General features: G+C 43.0%; 1 protein-coding gene, 1 non-coding gene and 1 pseudogene across 2 annotated transcripts; 1 reads left to right on the top strand and 2 right to left on the bottom strand.

The window, feature by feature from the left end:
* Positions 1-4,853, bottom strand: part of LOC110143906 (RCC1-like G exchanging factor-like protein) — a 94,013-nt pseudogene extending 89,160 nt beyond the window's left edge.
* On the top strand, positions 600-672 carry TRNAG-UCC (transfer RNA glycine (anticodon UCC)). Its single transcript has one exon. It is a non-coding gene; the product is annotated as a tRNA-Gly (tRNA).
* Positions 4,854-5,075: 222 nt separating the features above from the next.
* LOC110148020 (homeobox protein ESX1-like) lies at positions 5,076-21,680 on the bottom strand. The gene is made up of 4 exons (XM_020909854.2): positions 21,424-21,680; positions 20,872-21,259; positions 8,799-8,844; positions 5,076-5,597 (listed from the first exon to the last, which is right to left on the bottom strand). Exons 1-4 carry the CDS (start codon positions 21,527-21,529, stop codon positions 5,244-5,246), a joined length of 894 nt encoding a protein of 297 aa, XP_020765513.1. The 5' UTR covers positions 21,530-21,680; the 3' UTR covers positions 5,076-5,243.
* Positions 21,681-21,886: the final 206 nt, after the last annotated feature.

Genomic DNA, 21,886 nt, shown 5'->3' with positions numbered 1-21,886 from the left:
CTTCTCCTCCCCACCCGCATGCCTCTCCCTCTCCAGGTCGTCTCAGCGGCATAGTCTCTGTGTGGGTCCTGGGTTTGTGTGCTGTCCTCCAGGCAGTGAGCTCAGAGATGGCACTTAGCCAAGCACTTCCCTTTCTTGGTTGGGACTGAGACATTGTCTTAACAGGAGAAAGCAACCACTCCATATACAAGCACCATGGTTAAGGGCAGGGGCTCCAAGCCTTGGAGATTTCATGGATAGTAATATTAGTAAAGTAAAACTGGGTTTGGACAGAGGTCATAATCTTTTCATTTCACCAATTAAGACCTTGTCATACTCCTCCTACTACTAATATTAATAACAGAAATAATATCTAAAGGTTATAGAGAAATACTACCATGTACTATTTTCAATCTTTCAGCAAAGTACCTGATTTAATCCTCACAAAAATCATACTCAGTAGGCAGTATCTTTATCCCCATTTTGGAGGCAAGGAAATTGACAAAGAGAAACGTTTTGTAAATTTCTCCTGACTCTGCTGGTAACCATTATAGTAGACTGTCTCTCATCTGTGTTTGATAAAAGATATTTTAAAAAAAAAAAAAAAACATCAAAGGACTTCCCTGATGGTCCAGTGGTTAAGACTCTGCACTTCCACTGCAGGGGGCATGGGTTCGATCCCTGGTTGGGGAGCTAAGATCCTGAGTGCCACAGGGTGTGGCCAAAAAAAAGACAAGAAAATAAGAAAGAAACCATCAGGCACAACTGGAGGCCCTGACCTCAGAATTTAGAAACAACCAAGTAAAACACAGCCGGTTCAGGGTTTGTCTTGAACAAAGTAAATGCTGTGTCTCTGTTTTGTTCCTTGTTTTTTGTAATTAAATGTGAAAATACTACTATGTGCTTTGAAAATTAAATGACTTCATACATACTGAGACCTTAACCCAGTGACTGGCACATAATAAGAATACAGTACATATCAGCTACGACACTTATCATTGTAATTCCTTGTGGCACAACCCTGCAAACTCACCTGTTGCTGGGAAGAACCTGAGTAAGGCAACTATAGACTCTTCCTGTTGCTGAGGTCAGGTAAGTTTCTGTAACTGACGACACCCTCCTCCTCCGCTGTCTCCAGTCTCCCCTTGTTGACTGACCTGAAGCAGACAGCAGTGTCTGGGCCTTACCTCCCACGGGTTGATCCTGTTGTTGCTATCAGCTCAGTTCAGCTGCTCATTGTGTCTGACTCTGCAACTGCATGGACTGCACCAAAACAGGCTTCCCTGTCCATCACCAACTCCTGGAACTTGCTCAAATTCAGGTCCGTCAAGTCGGTGATGCCATCCAACCATCTCGTCCTCTGTCATCCCCTTCTCCTCCTGCCTTCAATCTTTCCCAGCATCGGGGTCTTTTCCAATGAGTCACTTCTTCCCATCAGGTGGCTAAAGTATTGGAGTTTCAGCTTCAGCATCAGTCCCGACTGGTTTGATCTCTTTGCTGTCCAAAAGATTCTCAAGAGTCTTCTCCAACACCACGGTTCAAAGGCATCAGTTCTTCAGTGCTCAGGTTTCTTTACAGTCCAACTCTCACATCCATACATGACTACTGGAAAAACCGGAGCTTTGAAGTAGATGGGCCTTTGCCTGCAAAGTAATGTCTCTGCTTTTTAATATGCTGTCTAGGTTGGTCATAGCTTTTCTTCCAAGGAGCAAGCATATTTTAATTTCATGGCTGCAGTGATTTTGGAGCCCAAAAAGAAAGTCTGTCACTGTTTCCATTGTTTCCCCATCTATTTGCCATGAAGTGAAGGCATGATCTTCCTTTTTGGAGTGTTGAGTTTCAAGCCAGGTTTTTCACTCTCCTCTTTCACTTTCATCAAGAGGCTCTTTAGTTCCTCTTCACTTTCTGCCATAAGGTGGTGTCATCTGCATATCTGAGATTATTGATATTTCTCCTGGCAATCTTGATTCCAGCTTGTGATTCATCCAGCCTGGCATTTCACATGATATACTCTGCATATAAGTTAAATAAGCAAGGTGACAATATACAACCTTGATGTACCCCTTTCCCAATTTGGAACCAGTTCATTGTTCCACATCAGGTGCTAATTGTTGCTTCTTGACCCACATACAGATTTGTCAGGAGGCAGGTAAGGTGGTCTGATATTCCCATCTCTTGAAGAATTTTCCACAGTTTGTTGTGATCCACACAGTCAAAGGCTTTGGTGTAGCCAGTAGAGCAGAAGTAAATGTTTGTCTGGAATTCTCTTGCTTTTTCTATGATCCAACGGATGTCAGCAGTTTAACCTCTAGTTCATCTGCCTTTTCTAAATCCAGCTTGAACATGTGGAGTTTCTCGGTTCACATACTGTTGAAGCCTAACTTGGAGAATTTTGAGAATTACATTGCTAGCATGTGAGATGAGTGCAACTGAGTGGTAGTTGGAACATTCTTTTGCATTGCCTTTCTTTGAGATTGGAATGAAAGCTGACCTTTTCCAGTCCTGGGCCACTGCTGAGTTTTCCAAATTTGCTGGCACACTGAGTGCAGCACTTTCACAGCATCATCTTCAGGATTTGAAATAGCTGTTGCCATAACAGCACTCAAACTTTCCTTCTGAAAACCCTGGGGAACAGGGACTCGTAGACTTCTTCCGAGGCTTCTGCCACAGCTACTTGCAGGTTGGATGGCCACTCAGGTATTTATTTATTTACTTTTCATTGAAGGATAATTGCTTTACAGTATTCTGTTGGTTTCTGCCAAACATCAGCATGAATCAGCCACAGGTGTACACATGTCCCCTCCCTCTTGTATTTCCCTTCCATCTCCCTCCCCATCCCACCCCTCTAGGTTGTTACAAGCCCTGGATTTGAGTTCCCTGAGTCACACCGCCAATTCCCATTGGCTGTCTATTTCCCATATGCTAATGTATGGTTCCATGTTCCTATCTCCATGCATCCTACCTTCACTAAGGCATTGAGGGTTAGTAAGGGGGGACTCCTCAAAAGTCATCTGCAGGGGTTCTCCCCATTCATCACCCAGACCCCAAACTTGACCACGCCCCTGACTTCACACCCATTCTGCCAAATAGCCTCTCATCAGGAAGGTCAAGGGAGAAAAGGAACTAGGAAAGCACAGGGCGTGCTCCTGTGCTAAGTCGATTCAGTCGTGTCCAACTCCCTGTGACCCGATGGACTGTAGCCCACCAGGCTCCTCTGTCCATGGGGTTCTCCAGGCAAGGATACTGGAGTAGGTTGCCATGCCTTCCTCCAGGGTATCTTCCCAAGCCAGGGATGGAACCCCAGTCTCTTATGTCTCTGGGAGAGTTCTTTATCCCTAGCGCCACCTGGGAAAGGCCCTTAGGAGAGGGGATAAAGAATGATTTTCCTCACTCATATGTGAGAATAAAATCCCATCCTTTTCCTTCTCATGTTGGAGCCTGGGGCTCCATGAGGGAGTTCTAAATAGGACCTTTCCATAAATAAACACCCTGCCTCCTTGGCTTGGCCTTAGACATCTTGGATTTGGCTCCAAGTCAATTCATCAAAAGCCATCCTTTTACCAAAAGTCAATACACAATGACCCAGTGAACAAGTGGGTCGTTCTTTGAAGGATTAAGTTACTATATGAGTAATGTGCCAGAGCTTACCAAACTTACCGACTTACCAAAAACTTTATTGTTGTTCTATGTATTCATTTCAGCTTGTTGTTACTTAGCATACAAAAATGCACATATTTAATATATATATTTTCACAAGTTTGTACATATGTACAAAACCATGATACCATCACAATGTTGTTATTTGTTTTAAGAGAAGAAATAATCTGGATTTTTAAAAACATTCTATTCATTTGTTTGTCTGCACTGGGTCTTTGTTGCGGCAGAAGAGATCTTCCATCCTCATTGCGGTATGTGGGCTCTTAGTTGCGGCATGTGGATCCTTAGTTCCTGTGTGTGGCATCCAGCTCCTTGACCAGGATTCCAGCCCGGGCCCCCAGCATGGGAGTGCAGAACCACCAGGGAAGTCCCAGTGCTGTTATTTTTAAATCCAGAGTTTACTGGGGTTTTCTTTGGGCACAGTGGCCTGGCCAAGGGCTGGGGAGAGCCAGCTGCATCAGATTCTGTGCCTGGACGCTCCCCGTCCCCATTCTTTAGTCCCTCCTTCCCCTGGGACAGGCAACTGGAGAAGACTCCCTTCCTCTGCCAGCAAATGACCCCTCCTCCACCCCAGCCCCCAGCTACAAGGGGAAGGCTGAGGGCCTTCTCCTTCTCCTCACCCTTTCCTGGGTGGTTTCTACCTGGGAATTCCATTGGAAGAAGAAAGGCAAGGTCTTCCTGCTTCTATTAAATAATGTGATTATGCTGCATCAGTGCTCAGGGCCCACGCCTCCTGGCTTCAGGCAGCACCCAACCAAGAGCCTCCTCTGTGGTGTTCAATTAGCTGCAACCCAGGTTCTCCCAGGATGTTGAAGGTGACATGATACATCTGAAGGCCACATGATCAGCTCTGAGCTGGGGAAGGAGTGCTAAGGTTTCCACCCCTGGGAAAGGGGAGGAAGAGGGAAAGAGTCTCACACTGACCTAGACAGAGTCTCCTCTTGCAGTTCCTCTGTGGAGTCAGGAACGCCCCCTCCAGTAGAGTGGTTTCTGTCTGCACCCCCGCCCCACCCCGCATCCCCTCCACAAAAGGGAAGACGGTGAACAGAACTGGGAGAGAACCAGATGAACACCCAGCTCCCTCTCCTCCATAAGCCCTAAGAGCTGCCCCTGTAGAAGTGGCCCTTGGGGTCTTTGCCTCTGACCTCATCACCACGAATGTGGCTCGGGCCTGCCTTGGCACACACTGTCCTTCCTTGGAGACTCACGCCACCCATCTTGCACATTGGTGGTCCCAATGGGGCAGGGTGGGGGGAGGATGGGTGTTGGAGATGAGGGTGGAAGAGAATGGATGGGTCTGTGTACACCCCTCCTGGGCACCTGGGAAACTTTGGAGATGTGTGTGGCCTACTGATGGTGAGTGTGGCTCAGCAGTTTCCATCAGACGCACTAACCCCATGTGCCACACAGGACAAATGTGCAGAGATTTCACAACTTTATTGAAAACACAGAAAACGTGCCCTAAAATAGTGGGTCAGTGACTCGGCACATGTATGTAACACACTTGGCAGGCACTGTGTGCTTGATGGTGAGGTATCAGAACTTCAATCTGGCTCAAAGGCACTTCCGACAAAGCTGTCATGGAGACCATTCAAGAGGAAATGGGGCTACAGAAAGGCCACCGGTGATAGGGGACCAGGCAAGGCCACGTGAGGGCAGCCGGACTGAATGGAGGGTGGTAGAACCCAGGGCAGAGGCAGAAACAGAGGGGGTAACGGCATGGGCAGGAAGGCCAGCATGGGGGGCATGGGCAGCACGGGCGTCAGCTCCAGGGGCATCGGCTCCAGGGGCATCGGCTCCAGAAGGATCCAGACCCAATTCGGCTCCTGAATGAGGATGGTGTTGCAGGGTCCACCCCAGTTGCTGAACACAGGGTGGGCCACGTGCAGAGCGGGCGCATCTCTGATCCTCAGTGCTCTCCGACAGTTCCTCCACATGATCCTTCTACGCTTAAACCACACCTCCAGTCAGAGAGAAAATGGGGCTGCATTAGTACATGAAGCAGTTAATGTCAGACAGAAAAAAGAAAAGGAGCAGGGAACTCTTGGTGACTTGAGGATGGGAAACTGCACCAGGAGAAGCTATTTCCTTCCAGTTAAAATTTTTTAGGACATTTACTTAAAGGGCCTCCCATCAGCCCCCCACCCCCCACCCCAGCAAGTGAGCACTGATGACGTGCCTGGCTCTGGACTGGCTTATGGCCTTGTCTCTCCTCCCACCTATTACTATTCCTGCCACTAACCCCACTCACTGGGCAGGTGCACCTTCGTGATGGGAGAAGTTGAGCACAGGATAAAGTGGGTGCCTTTGAAAATCACACTGAGAGGAACGGGACCCATTTTGAATGGCCCATCGTTGGTGCACAGTAAATAATCAGTAGGCGCGGGCTGGATTTGTAAATAAAAGCTGTCCTCAGGGACCGCTGGGACGGCTATAGCGACCGAGCTGGTGTTGCCAGGGAGGTTTGGTCGTGGGGGCCCAGGGACTCTGTGGCTTGTGTGCTGACACCAGTGGAGTTGAAGCCCTGGACGCCGCCTTAGCTCTAGGCTGCAGATCAGAGAGGCTTAGACTGCTGCTGCTGCTGCGTGGCTTCAGTCCTGTCCGACTCTGGGCGACCCTATGGGCTGCAGCCTGCCAGGCTCCATGTCCACGGAACAAACTCAACCCAAACTGACCAACATTCTTAAATCTTGGCCCAGCCAAGAGATGGCGGGGAGGAGGCAACCACTGTTGCCTTTCTCTGTTCTGCACTCTCCACCCTGCCCCACCCTCCAAACCTGCCCGGGCTCAGGACCCGGTCAGCTCCCTCTGCTCTGGGTGCGGCTGCAGGACCTTGGACCAGAGTCTCTGGTGCGCAGCAAGGCCCTGCTCTCCAGGTGCTGCCACTCAACCAGGAGCGCCTCATCGTCCCCTCATGCTTAAGGCAAGAGGGTGCAACCTGCATGTTAGGAAGAGACTTGACAACCACGTGGGTCAGGATTCACAAAATGGCTCCTTCGAAATATGAGCCAACTTTTAACAACTGAAAGAAAAACCTGTGCTGTGGGCCCCACTGCTCCCTCAGCATCCCAGTTATTGGAATTACATCATATTTAATATTTTTGGATGTTTTCACACTGCAAATTTTACATGAAACCAAGGGCCTCCTCTCTCTATCACCTCATTTTTCCTCTTCCATCTTAGTATCTGTGCCCTTCTGATGCATGCATATGTAGTGTTAATGAGCCACACTAATAGAGCTCATTTTGGAAGGGGGGATAGAGTGTACCAGGGATCAAGTCTGCATAAAGTAAGCAAAATGCAAAACTGGCTAACTGAAGTTCTGGCGGCTACTGCTTCCATATTCCCAGTACTGCCTTCATAGAGTAACTCTTACTGTATGTGAAAACAAGGGGAGGTGTCCATGAAATATTTCTTTGGGAAATTCGTGCCATAGAATTTGGAAATACGTGGGAACATTCTCTCTTTTCCCTTATGTGTTTCCTGTGGGTTCTTTTCCCTTCAGAACTCCACTAAGAGACCACTATGTAAAGCCAGGAGAAGCAAGTCACCAAAACATCAGGTTTTCTTCCCCAGTGAGCTTGCTTTGCCTTCATAAGAGAGCAGAGGCCCGGGACTCCCAAGCCCCGGCCAGACGTGACTGTGAGCCCAATCACTGGCCTTAGGCTCCCAGCCCCGCCACCCCCACCGCACCAGGTCTGCAGCCCACATCCATCACTGCCCTCCCACAGGGGCTCTGCAGGAAAGCAAATAATAAAACCTTCCTGATTTTTCTTCCTTCCTTTCTAAATTTTCTACTTTAAAAAAATATTCCCTTGATACAACTTACTCTGTTCTAAGAACAAATATTCAGTTTCTGTGCCTTGAGCTACCGAGTAGTCATCACCATCTCAGTAAATGGGCAAGTGCTTCAAATTAACACAGTAAGCCACTGGCTTGGAGCCATGGACCAGGAACCATCAGAGAGAAATTCTTCAAAACCAATCCCTCCATATAATATGAAAGCGGCAGAAAAAAATCCTTAGACATTAGAAATTGCTCAAAATAATATTCAGTGATACATCTGGTAGTTTCATAATGTTGCATATATGCAATATCTCCAATAAATTATTGACAGTGACCAATTTTCTCAAACTTACCTTTCTAGGTCAGTGGAAATTTATTCAACTTCTTTTAATATATATATTTAAACAAACTCCTAAAGGTTGCAAACCTTTCCTCCATCTCCATCATAATGCACAACCTACTATGTTAGCAATGTTTTCAGGCTTCACTTCAAACAATTTCAGAAAGTTAAAATTTACAGCTGAAACTCTACACTGTTGTGAGTGTGAGTATGTGTGTGCTCAGTTGTGTCTGCCTCTTTGCGACCCCACAGAGCCTGCCAGGCTCCTCTGTCCATGGTATTTTCCAGGCAAGAATACTGAAGCAAGTTGTCATTTCCTACTCCAGGAGGTTTTCCTAAAACAGGGATGGACCCCACATCTCTTGTGTCTCCTGCATTGCTCTACCAAACACACAAAAACAACAGCAGGAGGATCAGGCACTTGGAATTTTAAATTATCCCCCTCCCCATCAGTCTCAGCTAAACTAAACGTATATTTGTTGCTCATATGTTGCGTCCTGAGGTAAATCATTCCCTTACCCAGATGCCTGAACACTTGAAAATTCACTCCTTGCAGAAAGAGCTGATGCCTGGCTTAAATATTTTAAATAATTTAGCATACTTGGACCCTCTTGTGTGCTTAGTCACTCAGTCGTGTCCAACTCTGTGACCCCATGGACTGTAGCCCACCAGGCTCCTCTGCCCATGGGGATTCTCCAGGCAAGAATACTGGAGTGAGTTGCCACTCAAGGGGTGGACCCCCTAATAACCCAGCAATTTGGTGCATTAATTTGAATAATTCCCAAGTCAGACTCAATCCCAACATGAGTCCACAGAGAATTGCCCCCTAAAGGATATCAGTGTTAGAAGGAGTTTACTTTACTGAAGAGGTATATATTCTGGCCCCAAAGTCCCAGAAGTTCCAATCTTACTTCCCAAATATAGTGAAGGCTGCAAAAACAAACCAATGTGAGAATGTCCAGGACAAGGTATCCAGTTCCTGAAGTGGGTTTTAGAATGGCTGTTACACCAAAGTGCTTTTTTCCACTTTACTCACCTGTATTCTATCTTGAGTCACTCCCATGCGTCTTGCAAGCTCCTGTCTGAGGGGGAATAATTACAAATATTCAGCATTTGACATTATGCATGAAGTGAAATATATGTTGCACATTTCTCACTATTTAAAATATTTATTCAGAGAGTAGCCAAGATAACAGCATAAGAAAACTCTGAGCTTACTTCCTCCTTTGGGCACATCAAAATTATAACTATATACAGAGAAGCTATTGATGAGAATGACCTGAAAGATGAGCAGACAAGACCTTACACAGCTATAGATATAAAGAAAGAAACACGATAAGATGGACAGGAAGGGTGGAGAAGGGGTATAGCCAAGACTCACACCCACAGGTCAGCAACCCATATGTGCTGTGCTTAGTCGCTCAGTCGTGTCCAACTCTTTGTGACGCCATGGACTATAGCCCACCAGGCTCCTCTGTCCATGGGGATTCTCCAGGCAAGAATACTGGAGTGGGTTGCCATGCCCTCCTCCAAGGGATCTTCCCAACCCAGGAGTCAAACCCAGGTCTCCTGCACTGCAGGTGAATTCTTAACCATCTGAGCCACCAGGCAACCCATATACAGGATGATAATTATAACTGAAGAGATTCACCACAAGAAGCAAGGGGTCTGAGCACAGTAGATTTCCTAGCCTGGGGTTCTAAGCTGGGAAGATAAGCTCTCAGAACATTTTGCTTTGAAGGCCAGCAGGGCTTCCTTTCAGGAGACCCCGGGGCTGTGAGAAATTGAGACTCCACTCTGAAAGGGTGAACCCAAAATCTCACATGCTCCGGGACCCAGGGCAGAAGCAGTGATTTGAAAGGAGCCTGGGTCAGACCTACCTGTTGATCTTGAGAATCTCCTGAAGAGGCAGGAAACAACTACAGCTCACCCTGGGCACACATACGCTGGAAGCAGCCATTTTAAGGTGCTCGTTGGACCGTGAGGATTCTGTGGCTGGCAAGGGCCATTTTGAAATCCTCCCTCTAGATTATTAGTACTGTGACCCAGTCCTCCCACCAGTCTATTGGCACTAATCCCAGCACACACCAAACCAAGCAGTTAGCTGGGCAGGGACACAGCCTCACTCACCAACAAGTCAGTTGCCATAGGACCTCCTGAGTTACCAGTCACACAAGAACGAGACTTGCCCGCCAGAGGCCCCAAGACTCAGCCCCAAACACCAGTGGGCCAGCAGCCTATGCACTAGGCAATGCCTGGTAGCCAACAGACCTGGGGTCCACCCACGGTAGTTAGCCCACCACAATAGAAGGGTTCATGCAGCCCATACAGAAAGCACCCCTGGAGCAAATAGTTCTGATGACCAGAGGAAGTGACACAGTATATTTAATGTGATCAAAGGAAAAAAATCTACAACAAAGAATACTCTACCTGGAAAAGCTATCATTCAGAGTTGAAGAAAAGATAAAGACTTTTACAGACAAGCAAAAGCTAAGTGTTCTACACCACAAAACATGCTTTAAAAGAAACGCTAAAGGAACTTTTCTAAGCAAAAAAGAAAAGGCTATTAACACAAATAAGAAAAGAATAAAAAGTAAAGTTATAAGCTTTTACACAGCAAAGAAAGCCATAAAGAAAATGAAAGTCCATAGGTTTAGGAAACAGAAGAAAGTATTCGCAAATGATGCAACTAACAAGAGCTTAATTTTCAAAATATACAAACAGCTCATACAACTCAACAACAACAACAAAAAACAACCCAATCAAAAAATGGGCAGAAGACCTAAATAGACATTTCTCCAAAGAAGACATATGTGCATGTGTGTGCACACATGTGCTCTATCGTGTCCAACTCGTTGTGAATATATGGGACTGTAGCCTGTCAGGCTTCTCTGTGCATGGAATTTCAAGCCAAGAATCCATGGGGTCACAAAGAGTTGAACACAAATGTGCACACACACACATGTCTTCTTTGAAGAAATCTCTGTTTTGGTCTTCTGCCCATTTTTTGATTGGGTTGGGTTTTTATTGCTGTTGTTATTAAGTTGTATGAGCTATTTCTGTATTTTGGCAATTAAGCCCAGACATTTCTTCAAAGAAGACATATAGATGGCCATCAGGCACATGAAAAGATTCTCAACACTGCTCATCCCACATCCGGGCATATATCTAGAAAAGAGCAAAACTCTAATTAGAAAAGATACACATACACCAATGTTCATAGTGGCACTGTTTACATTAGCCAAGATATGGAAGCAACCTAAGTGTCCATCAACAGATGAATGGATAAAGATGTGGTATGTATATACAATGGAATATTACTCAGCCATAAAAAGAATGAAATTCTGCCATTTGCAACAATGTGGATGGACGTGGATAGTATTAGGCTAAGTGAATTAATTCCAACAAAGACAAACATTATAAGATATCACTTACACGCAGAATCAAAAAAAAAAAGTACAAATGAACTTTTTTAACAAAACAAATAGATTTGCAGATGTAGAAAACAAATTTATGGTTACAGAGGAGGGGGAATAAATTGGGAGTATGGGATTAACAGATGCACACTACCATATATAAAATAGATAAACAACAAGGATTTACTGTATAGCACAGGGAAGTATATTCAATATCTTATAATAAACTGTAATAGAAAAGAATCTGAAAAAGAATACATATACATACATATGTATATATAAGTGTAATCAAATACACTGTCTATATAAACCTCATAGTAACCACAAACCAAAACTCCATAATGGATACACACACAACAAAAGAGAAAGGAATCCAAACATAAGACTAAAGAAAGCCATCAAATCACCAGGGAAGAGAGCAAAGAAGAAGAAAAGAACAAAAGGAAAATAATTAACAAAATGGCAGTAAATATATACCTATCAATAATTACTTTAAATATAAATGGAAGAAATGCTTCAATTAAAAGGCACAGAGTGGCTGACTGGACACAGAAACAAATCCCACATACACACTGCCTACAGGAGTCTCCCTTCAGATCTAAATACTCAGACAAAAAGTGAGAGGATGGAAAAAGGTATCCAATGCAAATATAAATCAAAAGAAAGCTGGGGTAGCAATACTTGTATGAGATAAACTAGTCTTTCAAACAGAGACCATAACAAGAGACAAAGAAAGACATTACATAATGAACATAGAATCAACTCAAGAAGATGTAACAACTATAATATATAGGCACCCAACATAAGAGCACCTAAAATACATACAGTACATACTAACCAACATAAGGGAGAAACTGACAGTAAGCATGAAATTCAAGACTTTGACACCCCACTTACATCAACAGACAGATCATCCAGACAGAAAATCAACAAGGAAACACTGATTTCAAATGACATATTAGACTTAATGGACTGATAGAGCATCCCATCCAAAGGCAGCAGAATACACGCTGACATTTTAGGAATGTAGACATTTTAGAAATCAGTGAACTAAGGTGGACTGGAATGGGTGAATTTAGCTTGGATGACCATTATATCTACTACTGTGGCCAGGAATCCCTTAGAAGAAATGGAGTAGCCATCATAGTCAACAAAGGAGTCTGAAATGAAGTACTTGGATGAAATCTCAAAAACGACAGAATGATCTCTGTTCATTTCCAAGGCAAACCATTCAATATCACGGTAATTCAAGTCTATGCCCCGACCAGTAATGCTGAAGAAGCTGAAGTTGAACAGTTCTATGAAGACCTACAAGACCTTCTAGAACTAACACCCAAAAAAGATGTCCTTTTCATTATAGGGGACTGGAATGCAAAAGTAGAAAGTCAAGAGATACCTGGAGTAACAATGGAAAATTTGGCCTTGGAGTACAAAATGAAGCAGGGCAAAGGCTAACAAGAGTTTTGCCAAGAGAATGCACTGGTCATAGCAAACACCCTCTTCCAACAACACAAGAGAAGACTCTACACATGGACATCACCAGATGGTCAATACCGAAATCAGATTGATTATATTCTTTGCAGTCAAAGGCAGAGGAGTTCTATACAGTCAGAAAACAAGACTGGGAGCAGACTGTGGCACATACCATGAACTCCTTATTGGCAAATTCAGACTTAAATTGAAGAAAGTAGGGAAAACCACTAGACCATTCAGATATGACCTAAATCAAATCCCTTATGATTATACAGTGGAAATGACAAATAGATTCAAGGTATTAGATCTGATAGAGTGCCTGAAGAACTATGGACAGAGGTTCATGACATTGTACAGGAGACAGGAATCAAGACCATCCCCAAGAAAAAGAAATGCAAAAAAGCAAAATGGCTGTCTGAGGAGGCCTTACAAATAGCTCTGAAAAGAAGAGAAGTGAAAGGCAAAGGAGAAAAGGAAAGATATACCCATTTGAATGCAGAGTTCCAAAGAATAGCAAGGAGAGATAAGAAAGCCTTCCTCAGCAATCAATGCAAAGAAATAGAGGAAAACAATAGAATGGGAAAGACTAGAGATCTTTTCAAGAAAATTAGAGATACCAAGGAAACATTTCATGCAAAGATGGGCTCAATAAAGGACAGAAATGGTATGGACCTAACAGAAGCAGAAGATATTAAAAAGAGGTGGCAAGAATACACAGAAGAACTATATAAAAAAAGTCTTCATGACCCAGATAACCACGATGGTGTGATCACTTACCTAGAGCCAGACATCCTGGAATGTGAAGTCAAGTGGGCCTTAGGAAGCATCACTACAAAGCTAGTGGAGGTGATGGAATTCCAGTTGAGCTATTTCAAATCCTAAAGATGATGCTGTGAAAGTGCTGCCCTCAATGTGCCAGCAAATTTGGAAAACAGCAGTGGCCACAGGACTGGAAAAGGTCAGTTTTCATTCCAATCCCAAAAAAGGCAATGCCAAAGAATGCTCAAACTACCACACAACTGCACTCATCTCACATGCTAGTAAAGTAATGCTCAAAATTCTCCAAGCCAGGCTTCAACAGTACATGAACCGTGAACTTCCAGATGTTCAAGCTGGATTTAGAAAAGGCAGAGGAACCAGAGATCAAATTGCCAACATCCGTTGGATCATCAAAAAAGCAAGAGAGTTCCAGAAAAACATCTATTTCTGCTTTATTGACTATGCCAAAGCCTTTGACTGTGTGGACCACAACAACTCTGGAAAATTCTTTTTTTTAGTTTTTAATTTTTTTCCATTTATTTTTATTAGTTGGAAGCTAATTACCTTACTTAGAGATGGGAGTATCAGACCACCTGACCTGCCTCCTGAGAAATCTGTATGCAGGTCAGGAAGCAACAGTTAGAACTGGACATGGAACAACAGACTGGTTCCAAATCAGGAAAAGAGTACATCAAGGCTATATATTGTCACCCTGCTTATTTAACTTATATGCAGGGTACATCATGAGAAATGCTGGACTGGAGGAAGCACAAGCTGGAATCAAGATTGCTAGGAGAAATATCAATAACCTCAGATATGCAGATGACACCACCTTTATGACAGAAAGCAAAGAAGAAATAGAGCTTCTTGATGAAAGTGAAAAAGGAGAGTGAAAAAGTTGGCTTAAAACTCAACATTCAGAAAACTAAGATCATGGCATCTGGTCCCATCACTTCATGGCAAATAGATGGGGAAACAGTGAAAACAGTGGCAGACTTTATTTTGGGGGGCTCCAAAATCACTGCAGATGGTGACTGCAGCCATGAAATTAAAAGACACTTGCTCCTTGGAAGAAAAGCTATGACCAACCTAGACAGCATATTAAAAAGCAGAGACATTACTTTGCCAACAAAGGTTTGTCTAGTCAAAGCTATGGTTTTTCCAGTAGTCATATATAGGATGTGAGAGTTGGACTATAAAAAAGCTGAGTGCTGAAGAATTGATGCTTTTGAACTGTGGTGTTGGAGAAGATTCTTGAGAGTCCCTTGGGCTGCAAGGAGATCCAACCAGTCCATCCTAAAGGAAATCAGTCCTGAATATTCATTGGAAGGACTGATGTTGAAGCTGAAACTCCAATACTTTGGCCACCTAATGGGAAGAACTGACTCATTGGAAAAGACCCTGATGCTGGGAAATATTGAAGGCAGGAGGAGAAGGGGACGAATGAGGATGAAATGGTTGGATGGCATCACCGAGTCAATGGACATGAGTTTGAGTAAGCTCCGGGAGTTGGCGATGGACAGGGAGGCCTGGCATACTGCAGTTCACAGGACTGCAAAGAGTCAAACACGACTGAGCAACTGAACTGAACTGAACACATTCTCAAGTGCACGTGGAATATTCTCCACAAAACAAGTCTCAATAAATTTAAGAAAACTGAAATCATATCAAGCATCTTTTCCAACTACAATGCTGTGAGACTAGAAATCAAGTACAAGGAAAAAAACTTCAAAAAAACACAAACATATGGAGGCTAAACAAAATGCTACCAAACAACAAATGAGTCATTGAAGAAATCAAAGGCAAAATAAAAAAAAACCGGCAACAAATGAAAATGAAAACATAATAATCCAAAATCTATGGGATCTACTAAAAGCAGTTTTCAGAGGGAGGTTTGTAGTAATTCAAGCTTACCTCAGGAAATAAGAAAAATCTCACATAAGCAACCTAATTGCACAACTAAAGGAACTAGAAAAAGAACTAATAAAACCCAAAGTTAGTACAAGGGAGAAATCATAAAGATCAGAAAATAAATAAATGAAATAGATTTAAAAATATATAAAATAGCAATGCAAATAAGAGTTGATTCTTTGAAAAGGTAAATATTAATAAATCTTTAGCCAGACTCATCAAGAAAAAGAGGGAGAGGGCCAAATCAATAAAATCAGAAATGAAAAAGAAGTTACAATCAACACCACAGAAATACAAAGGATCATGAGAGACTACTATGAGCAATTAATTAGACATCAATAAAATGGATAACCTAGAAGAAATTAACAAATTCCTAGAAATGTACAGTCTACCAAGACTGAAGCAAGAAGAAATAGAAAATTTGAACAGATAAATTATTAGTAATGAAACTGAATTGGAAAATTAAAAAGGATGTATTTATTTTACAGCAGCAGGAACATAGCCAATATCTTATAATAACTTTAAATTAAGAATAGTCTATAAAAATTTTCAGTCAGTATGTTGCACATCTGAAACTAATAGAATATTTAAAATCAACTACACCTCAATAAATCAGACATCACTAATCACGAGAGAGATGCAAACCAAAACCACAATGAGATATCACCTCACACATGTCAGAATGGCTATCATCAAAAAGACTACAAATAACAAATGTTGGTGAGGGTGTGGAGAAAAGGGAATGCTTGCACACTGTTGGTGGGAATATAAATTGGTGCAACCACTATGGAAAACAGTATGGAGGTTTCTCAAAAAATTAAAAACAGAACTACCGTATGACCCAGCAATTCCACTCCTGGGTATATATCTTAAAAAAAATTAACTCAAAAAGATACATGCACCCCAATGTTCATACCAGCATTATTCACAATAGCCAAGATATGGAAGCAACGTAAGTGTCCATCAACACAGGAATGGATAAAGAAGATATGGTATACACATACAATAGAATACTACTCAACATTAAGAAGAATGAAATTTTCCCATCTGCAACAACATGGATGGACTTGGAGGGTATTATGCTCAGTGAAATAAATAAGTAGGACAGAGAAAGGCAAATAGTGTATGGTACCACTTATATGTGGAATCTAAAAATGAAAACAAACTATTGAATATATCAAAAAAAGAAACAAGACTCATAGATATAGAGAATAAACTAGTGGTTACCAGTGAGGAGAGACAGGAGAGAGGGACAAGATAGGGGTAGTGGATTAAGAAGTACAAACTACTATGTGTAAAATAAATAAGCTACAAGGATATATTGTACAGCACAGGGAATATAGCCAATATTTTATAAGAACTATAATGGAGTACAACCTTTAAAAATTGTGAATCACTATATTGTACACCTAAAACATATAATATTGTGTATCAACTATTCCTCAATTTTTTAAAAAAGATAACTTTAAAGTCCCCACCAAAGATCTATTAGAATAAATGAATTCAATAAAGTTTCAGGATTCAACATTAATATTAGATATGTGTTGCTTTTCTATACACTTAATAATATATCAGAGAAATAATAATATCAGAGAAAGCAAGAAAACAATCCCATTTAAAATCATTAAAAAGAATAAAATTTAAAATAGCATTAAAAAGAATGCCTAAGAATAATCTTAACCAAGGTGGTTTGGTTTCACCAAAGGAAGTGAAATAAACTTTCACCAAGTGAAAGGCCTATACTCTGAAAACTATAAAACACTGCTGAAGGAATTTAAAAATTATACAAAGAAATGGAAAAATAGTCTGTGTTCTTGGATTGGAAGAATTAATATTGCTAAAATGTCCATACTACCCAAAGCAATCTACAGATTTAATGCAATCCCTATCAAAATACATGACAAGGAAGGAAATTAAAAAAAAAGAGGGGCTATGTGTATATGTATAGCTCATTCATTTTGCTATACAGCAGAAACTAATACATTGTAAAGCAACTATACTTCAATAAAAATTAATTTAAAAAACAAAAGAACCTACATAAAAATGAGATATATGACATTATTCACCCAACAATAAATTCACCCAAAGAATAAATAATCCTGAAATTTATGTGAAAACACAAAAGACCCCCAAATGGCCAAAGTAATCTTGAGAAAAAAGAACAAAGCTAGAGGTATCACACTCCATGGCTTCAGACTATACCACAAAGCTATAGTCATCAATGCACTTCCCCGGCAGTCCAGTGGTTAAGACACCTGACACCGCCCTTTCACTACAAGGGGCTTGGGTTCGATCCCTTGTCAGAGAAGATTCTGAATGGCATGGGGTGTGGCCAAAAAAAAAAAAAGAAAAACCTCAGTATGGTACTGGCATTAAAAACAGACACATAGATCACTAGAACAGACTAGAGAGTCCAGAAATAAACCCAAGTACTTATTGTTAATTAATCTATGACAAAGCAGGTAAGAATATACAACAGGGAAAAGAGTCTCTTTAATAAGTGGTGCTAGGAATACTGGACAGCTGCATGTAAAAGAAATTAGAACATTTTCTCACAGAACATTAAAAAATAAGCTCAAAATGGATTAAAGACCTAAATGTAAGACTGGATACTATAAAACTCCTAGAGGAAAACATAGGCAGAATACTCTTTGACATAAATCACAGCAATATTTTTTGGATCTGTCTCCTAAGGCAAAAGAAATAAAAGCAAAAACAAACAAATGAGACCCAATTAAACTTAAAAGCTTTTGCACAGCAAAGGAAACCATAAACAAAACAAAAGGATAACCTACTGGACAGGAGAAAATTTTTGCAAAGGATATTACTGACAAAGAGTCAATATCCAATATTTATAAAAACAGGTCGGGCTTCCCTCATAGATCAGTTGGTAAAGAATCCACCTGCAATGCAGGAGACCCTGGTTCTATTCCTGGGTCAGGAAGATCTGCTGGAGAAGGGATAAGCTACCCACTTCAGTATTCTTGGGCTTCCCTTGTGTGGCTCAGCTGGTAAAGAATCCACCTGCAGTGCAGAAGACCTGGGTTCAATCCCTGGGTTGGGAAGATCCCCTGGAGAAGGGAAAGGCTACCCACTCCAGTATTCTGGCCTGGAGAATTCCATGGACTGTATAGTCCATGGGGTCACAGAGTTGGACACGACTGAGTGACTTTCACTTCACTTCATACAATTCAGTATCAAAAAACAAAGAACCTAATGCAAAAATAGGCAGAAGACCTGAACAGACATTTTGCCAAAGAAGATACACAGATGGCCAACAGACATATGAAAAAAAATGCTTAACACTGTTAATCATCAGAGAAACGCAAATCAAAACCATAATGAGATATCACCTCATACCTGTCAAATGGCTATCATCAAAAAATAACAAATGTTGGCAAGGATGTGGAGAAAAGGGAATCCTACACTGTGGGAATGTAAACTGGTACAGCCACTATGGAAAACAGTATGGAGGTTTCTCAAAAAAAACTAAAAATAGAACTACCATATGATCCAGCAATTCCACTCTGGGTATATATCAAAGAAAATGAAAACAGTAATTCAAAATGATATTTGCACCTCAATGTTCCAATGTTCAAAGCAGCATTATTTACAACAGCCAAGATATGGAAGCAACCTAAGTGCCCATCAACAGATAAATGGATAAAGAAGATGTGGTATATATATATAATGGAATACTACTCAGTCATAAAAATGAATGAAATTCTGCCATTTGTAATAATGTGGATGGACCTAGAGAGTATTATGTTTAGTGAAATAAGTCAGACACAGAAAGGCAAACACTGTGTGATTTCACTTACATGTGGAATCAAATGAACAAATATAACTAAACAGAGACAAAATTATATATACAGAGGAAAAAAACAGGTGGTTGTCTGAAAGGAGGAGTGGGAGGAGGAGAGAAATAGGCGAAGGAGATTAAGAGGTAAAAACTTCCAGTTGCAAAATAAATGAATCATGATATGAAATGTACAATGTGGGGAATATAGTCAATAATTATATAGTATCTTTTATGGTGACAGACTTATGGTGATTATTTTTAAATGTATAGAAATAATGAACCACTATGTTGTGTAACAGGAGCTAACTTAGTGTTGTAGGTCAATTATACTTCAAAAGTAAACAAACTAAAGAGATTAGATTGGTGGTTATGGGAGGGAGTCAGGTGGGGGAATTGGGTGAAGGCAGTCAAAAGGTATAAATGAGATATAGGCAGTTCTAGACACCCAAATCAAGGGGCATCTTGAGTTTGGCACTTGAGAAAGGGAGAAATTAGACTGATTCTTAGAATTATCACACAGCAAAAGCCAACTGAACTTGAAGTAATCAAACTGAACAGAAAATACTGAGCCAAAGCTGATGCTATTTACCTTCTCATCCCTTCTCATTAAATCATCTCCTACCACCATGGAGGTTTCCATGATATGGTTTGCCTACAGCCTCTCCAATCAGTCCTTCTCTGTCTCTTGCAAGCTTCTGTCACTCTTTCAATATTCCCTAGCTCAGTGAGTATACCACCCGCCATTCAGTTGGGCAAATCAGAAACTCAGATATTTTTCTAATCATTTCCTTTTATTCCTATGTCTAAATTACCATGAATTGCTATCAATTTTACCTTCTAAATATCTCTTTAAGCTGTTCGCTTCTATCCATTACCACTACCTGGAGCAACACACCATCACCTCTGGCCTTGCCTACTGAACAGCCTCCTAGGATCAAATCTCAGCCACTTCCCAGCTGTGTGGATCTTGGGCAAGTCTCTTCATGTCTCTGGGCTTCAGTTTTTTAACAGGTTAAGCAGGGATAAAAAACAGTAGCTACCACATTCACATAGGCTTGTGAAGATTCAATGACAATCTGTAGAAAACCCTTTACGGCAAGTGCTTAACACAGTAAGTGCAATGTAAATGAGAGCTTTTAAAATTTTGTCTGCATTCACAGATACTCAGCAATCCATTCATTCTCCACTCTGTAGCTTGCTTTAGGGACAATTCTACCTCAGGCACAACTTTAAGGGTAACTAAAAATTCAGTAATTAAGATAAAGGATGTTTTAATGTAGTATTTGGGCTTCCCTGGTGGCTCAGCTGGGAAAGCACCTCTTGCAATGCGGAGACCTGGGTTTGATCCCTGGGGTGGGAAGATTCCCTGGAGAAGGGAACTGCTACCCACTCCAGTATTCTGGCCTGGAGAATTCCACAGACTCTACAGTCCATAGGGTCGCAAACAGTCTGACACGACTGAGCGAATTTCATGTTCAACGTGGTATTTACATTAATGCAAATATAATCCATGAATAACTGATAACCAATATTTTAAAACAAAGTAGAATTCAACTGCGCACGTATTCCACCATGCCTCAGGTGACTCATTTGTTAACTGTGAGCCGACAGTTTCCCGACGTGACTGACTCAAACTCCGCACCAGAATGCAGACTCAATTCCCACCGCGCAGAGCCCCCGCCCCCGCCCCCGAGCTGAGGACAGGGACCCGCTCGCCTCAGCCAGCTGCCCCAGAGCTGCCCGCTTACTGCATGGCTTCGTCGACATACGGAGTGCGGCGGAAAACTCCCTCCAACTCCCACAGCTGCTCCAGCGTGAAGGCGTGCGGGCGGACTCGGCCGAGCCCGTCTGCCGCCTTCTGAAGCTCGACGGCGGCTCCCGGGCGCTGCTCCTCCCCGCCCTTCTCTCCGTCTTCGCCGCCGCCCGCGCCCGCCTCAGCCTCCACCTCAGCCTTGGCCTCGCGGCTTTCCCCCTCCTGGGGGCCCGCATCTCCCGCGCCCACAGCGCCGCCTTCCTGTTCTTCTCCTTCATATCCTGCCTCTTTCCCCTCCGCGGCTGCTCCCTGCTCAGTTTCGGACTGAGCCTTCGGCTCCTCTCCCCTCTCTCTAGGAAGCGAGATCTTCGCGGGCTCGGCCTCTGTAAGAGAAGAAACCCAAAGCCAAAGATCAGGCCGTCGAGCAACCCGGCTGAGGAAGAGGTGGGAACCCGCTGCGTCTGAGGAGAAATTCTCCCGCTTGCCCCTCCCTAGGGAAATTAGTTTCTGGGTATCCTCTGAACCGAGTGCCCAGCCTGCCACTGACCGTGCGCTTCTTCCCAATTCTCCTTGACCCCCAGCCTGAGGAAGCCCTCTATGACCGCGTGGGTGTCGGCATCGGCACTATGGCCTCTCTGCGGCTGAGGCTTCATGTTCAGACCCCTGTCCAGGATGCTGCGCCTTCAGCAGAGGCTGTCGTGGATCTCCTGAGACCCCGGCTCTTGACTCAGGGCTAGAAGTGGCGGCCCGCGATCTGGCACCGTTAGGTCTACTCTGGCGTCGGCTCAGGACCAGAGTCCGAATACGCACCCGCTAGGGGGTTTATATTAGTCAGCCGCTGGGGGTTGGGTCGGCCGAGGTGCGCATGCGGCAGGGGCGTGGCTGTCCTGGGGGCGGGGGGAGGGGCGGGCAGGAGGTGAGGGGGTGGGGCACCACGTGGGGCCCTGGTAGGGAGCATGAGTGAGAGAAGAACTCAGGCTCCCAAGTTGCAACTTAGCTGACCAAGTACT

The sequence above is a fragment of the Odocoileus virginianus genome, unplaced genomic scaffold (genome assembly GCF_023699985.2).
Source record: "Odocoileus virginianus isolate 20LAN1187 ecotype Illinois unplaced genomic scaffold, Ovbor_1.2 Unplaced_Scaffold_20, whole genome shotgun sequence".
Lineage (NCBI taxonomy): Eukaryota > Metazoa > Chordata > Mammalia > Artiodactyla > Cervidae > Odocoileus > Odocoileus virginianus.
Note: the sequence above shows the minus strand (reverse complement) of the source record. Positions and strands in the feature narration are given on the sequence as shown.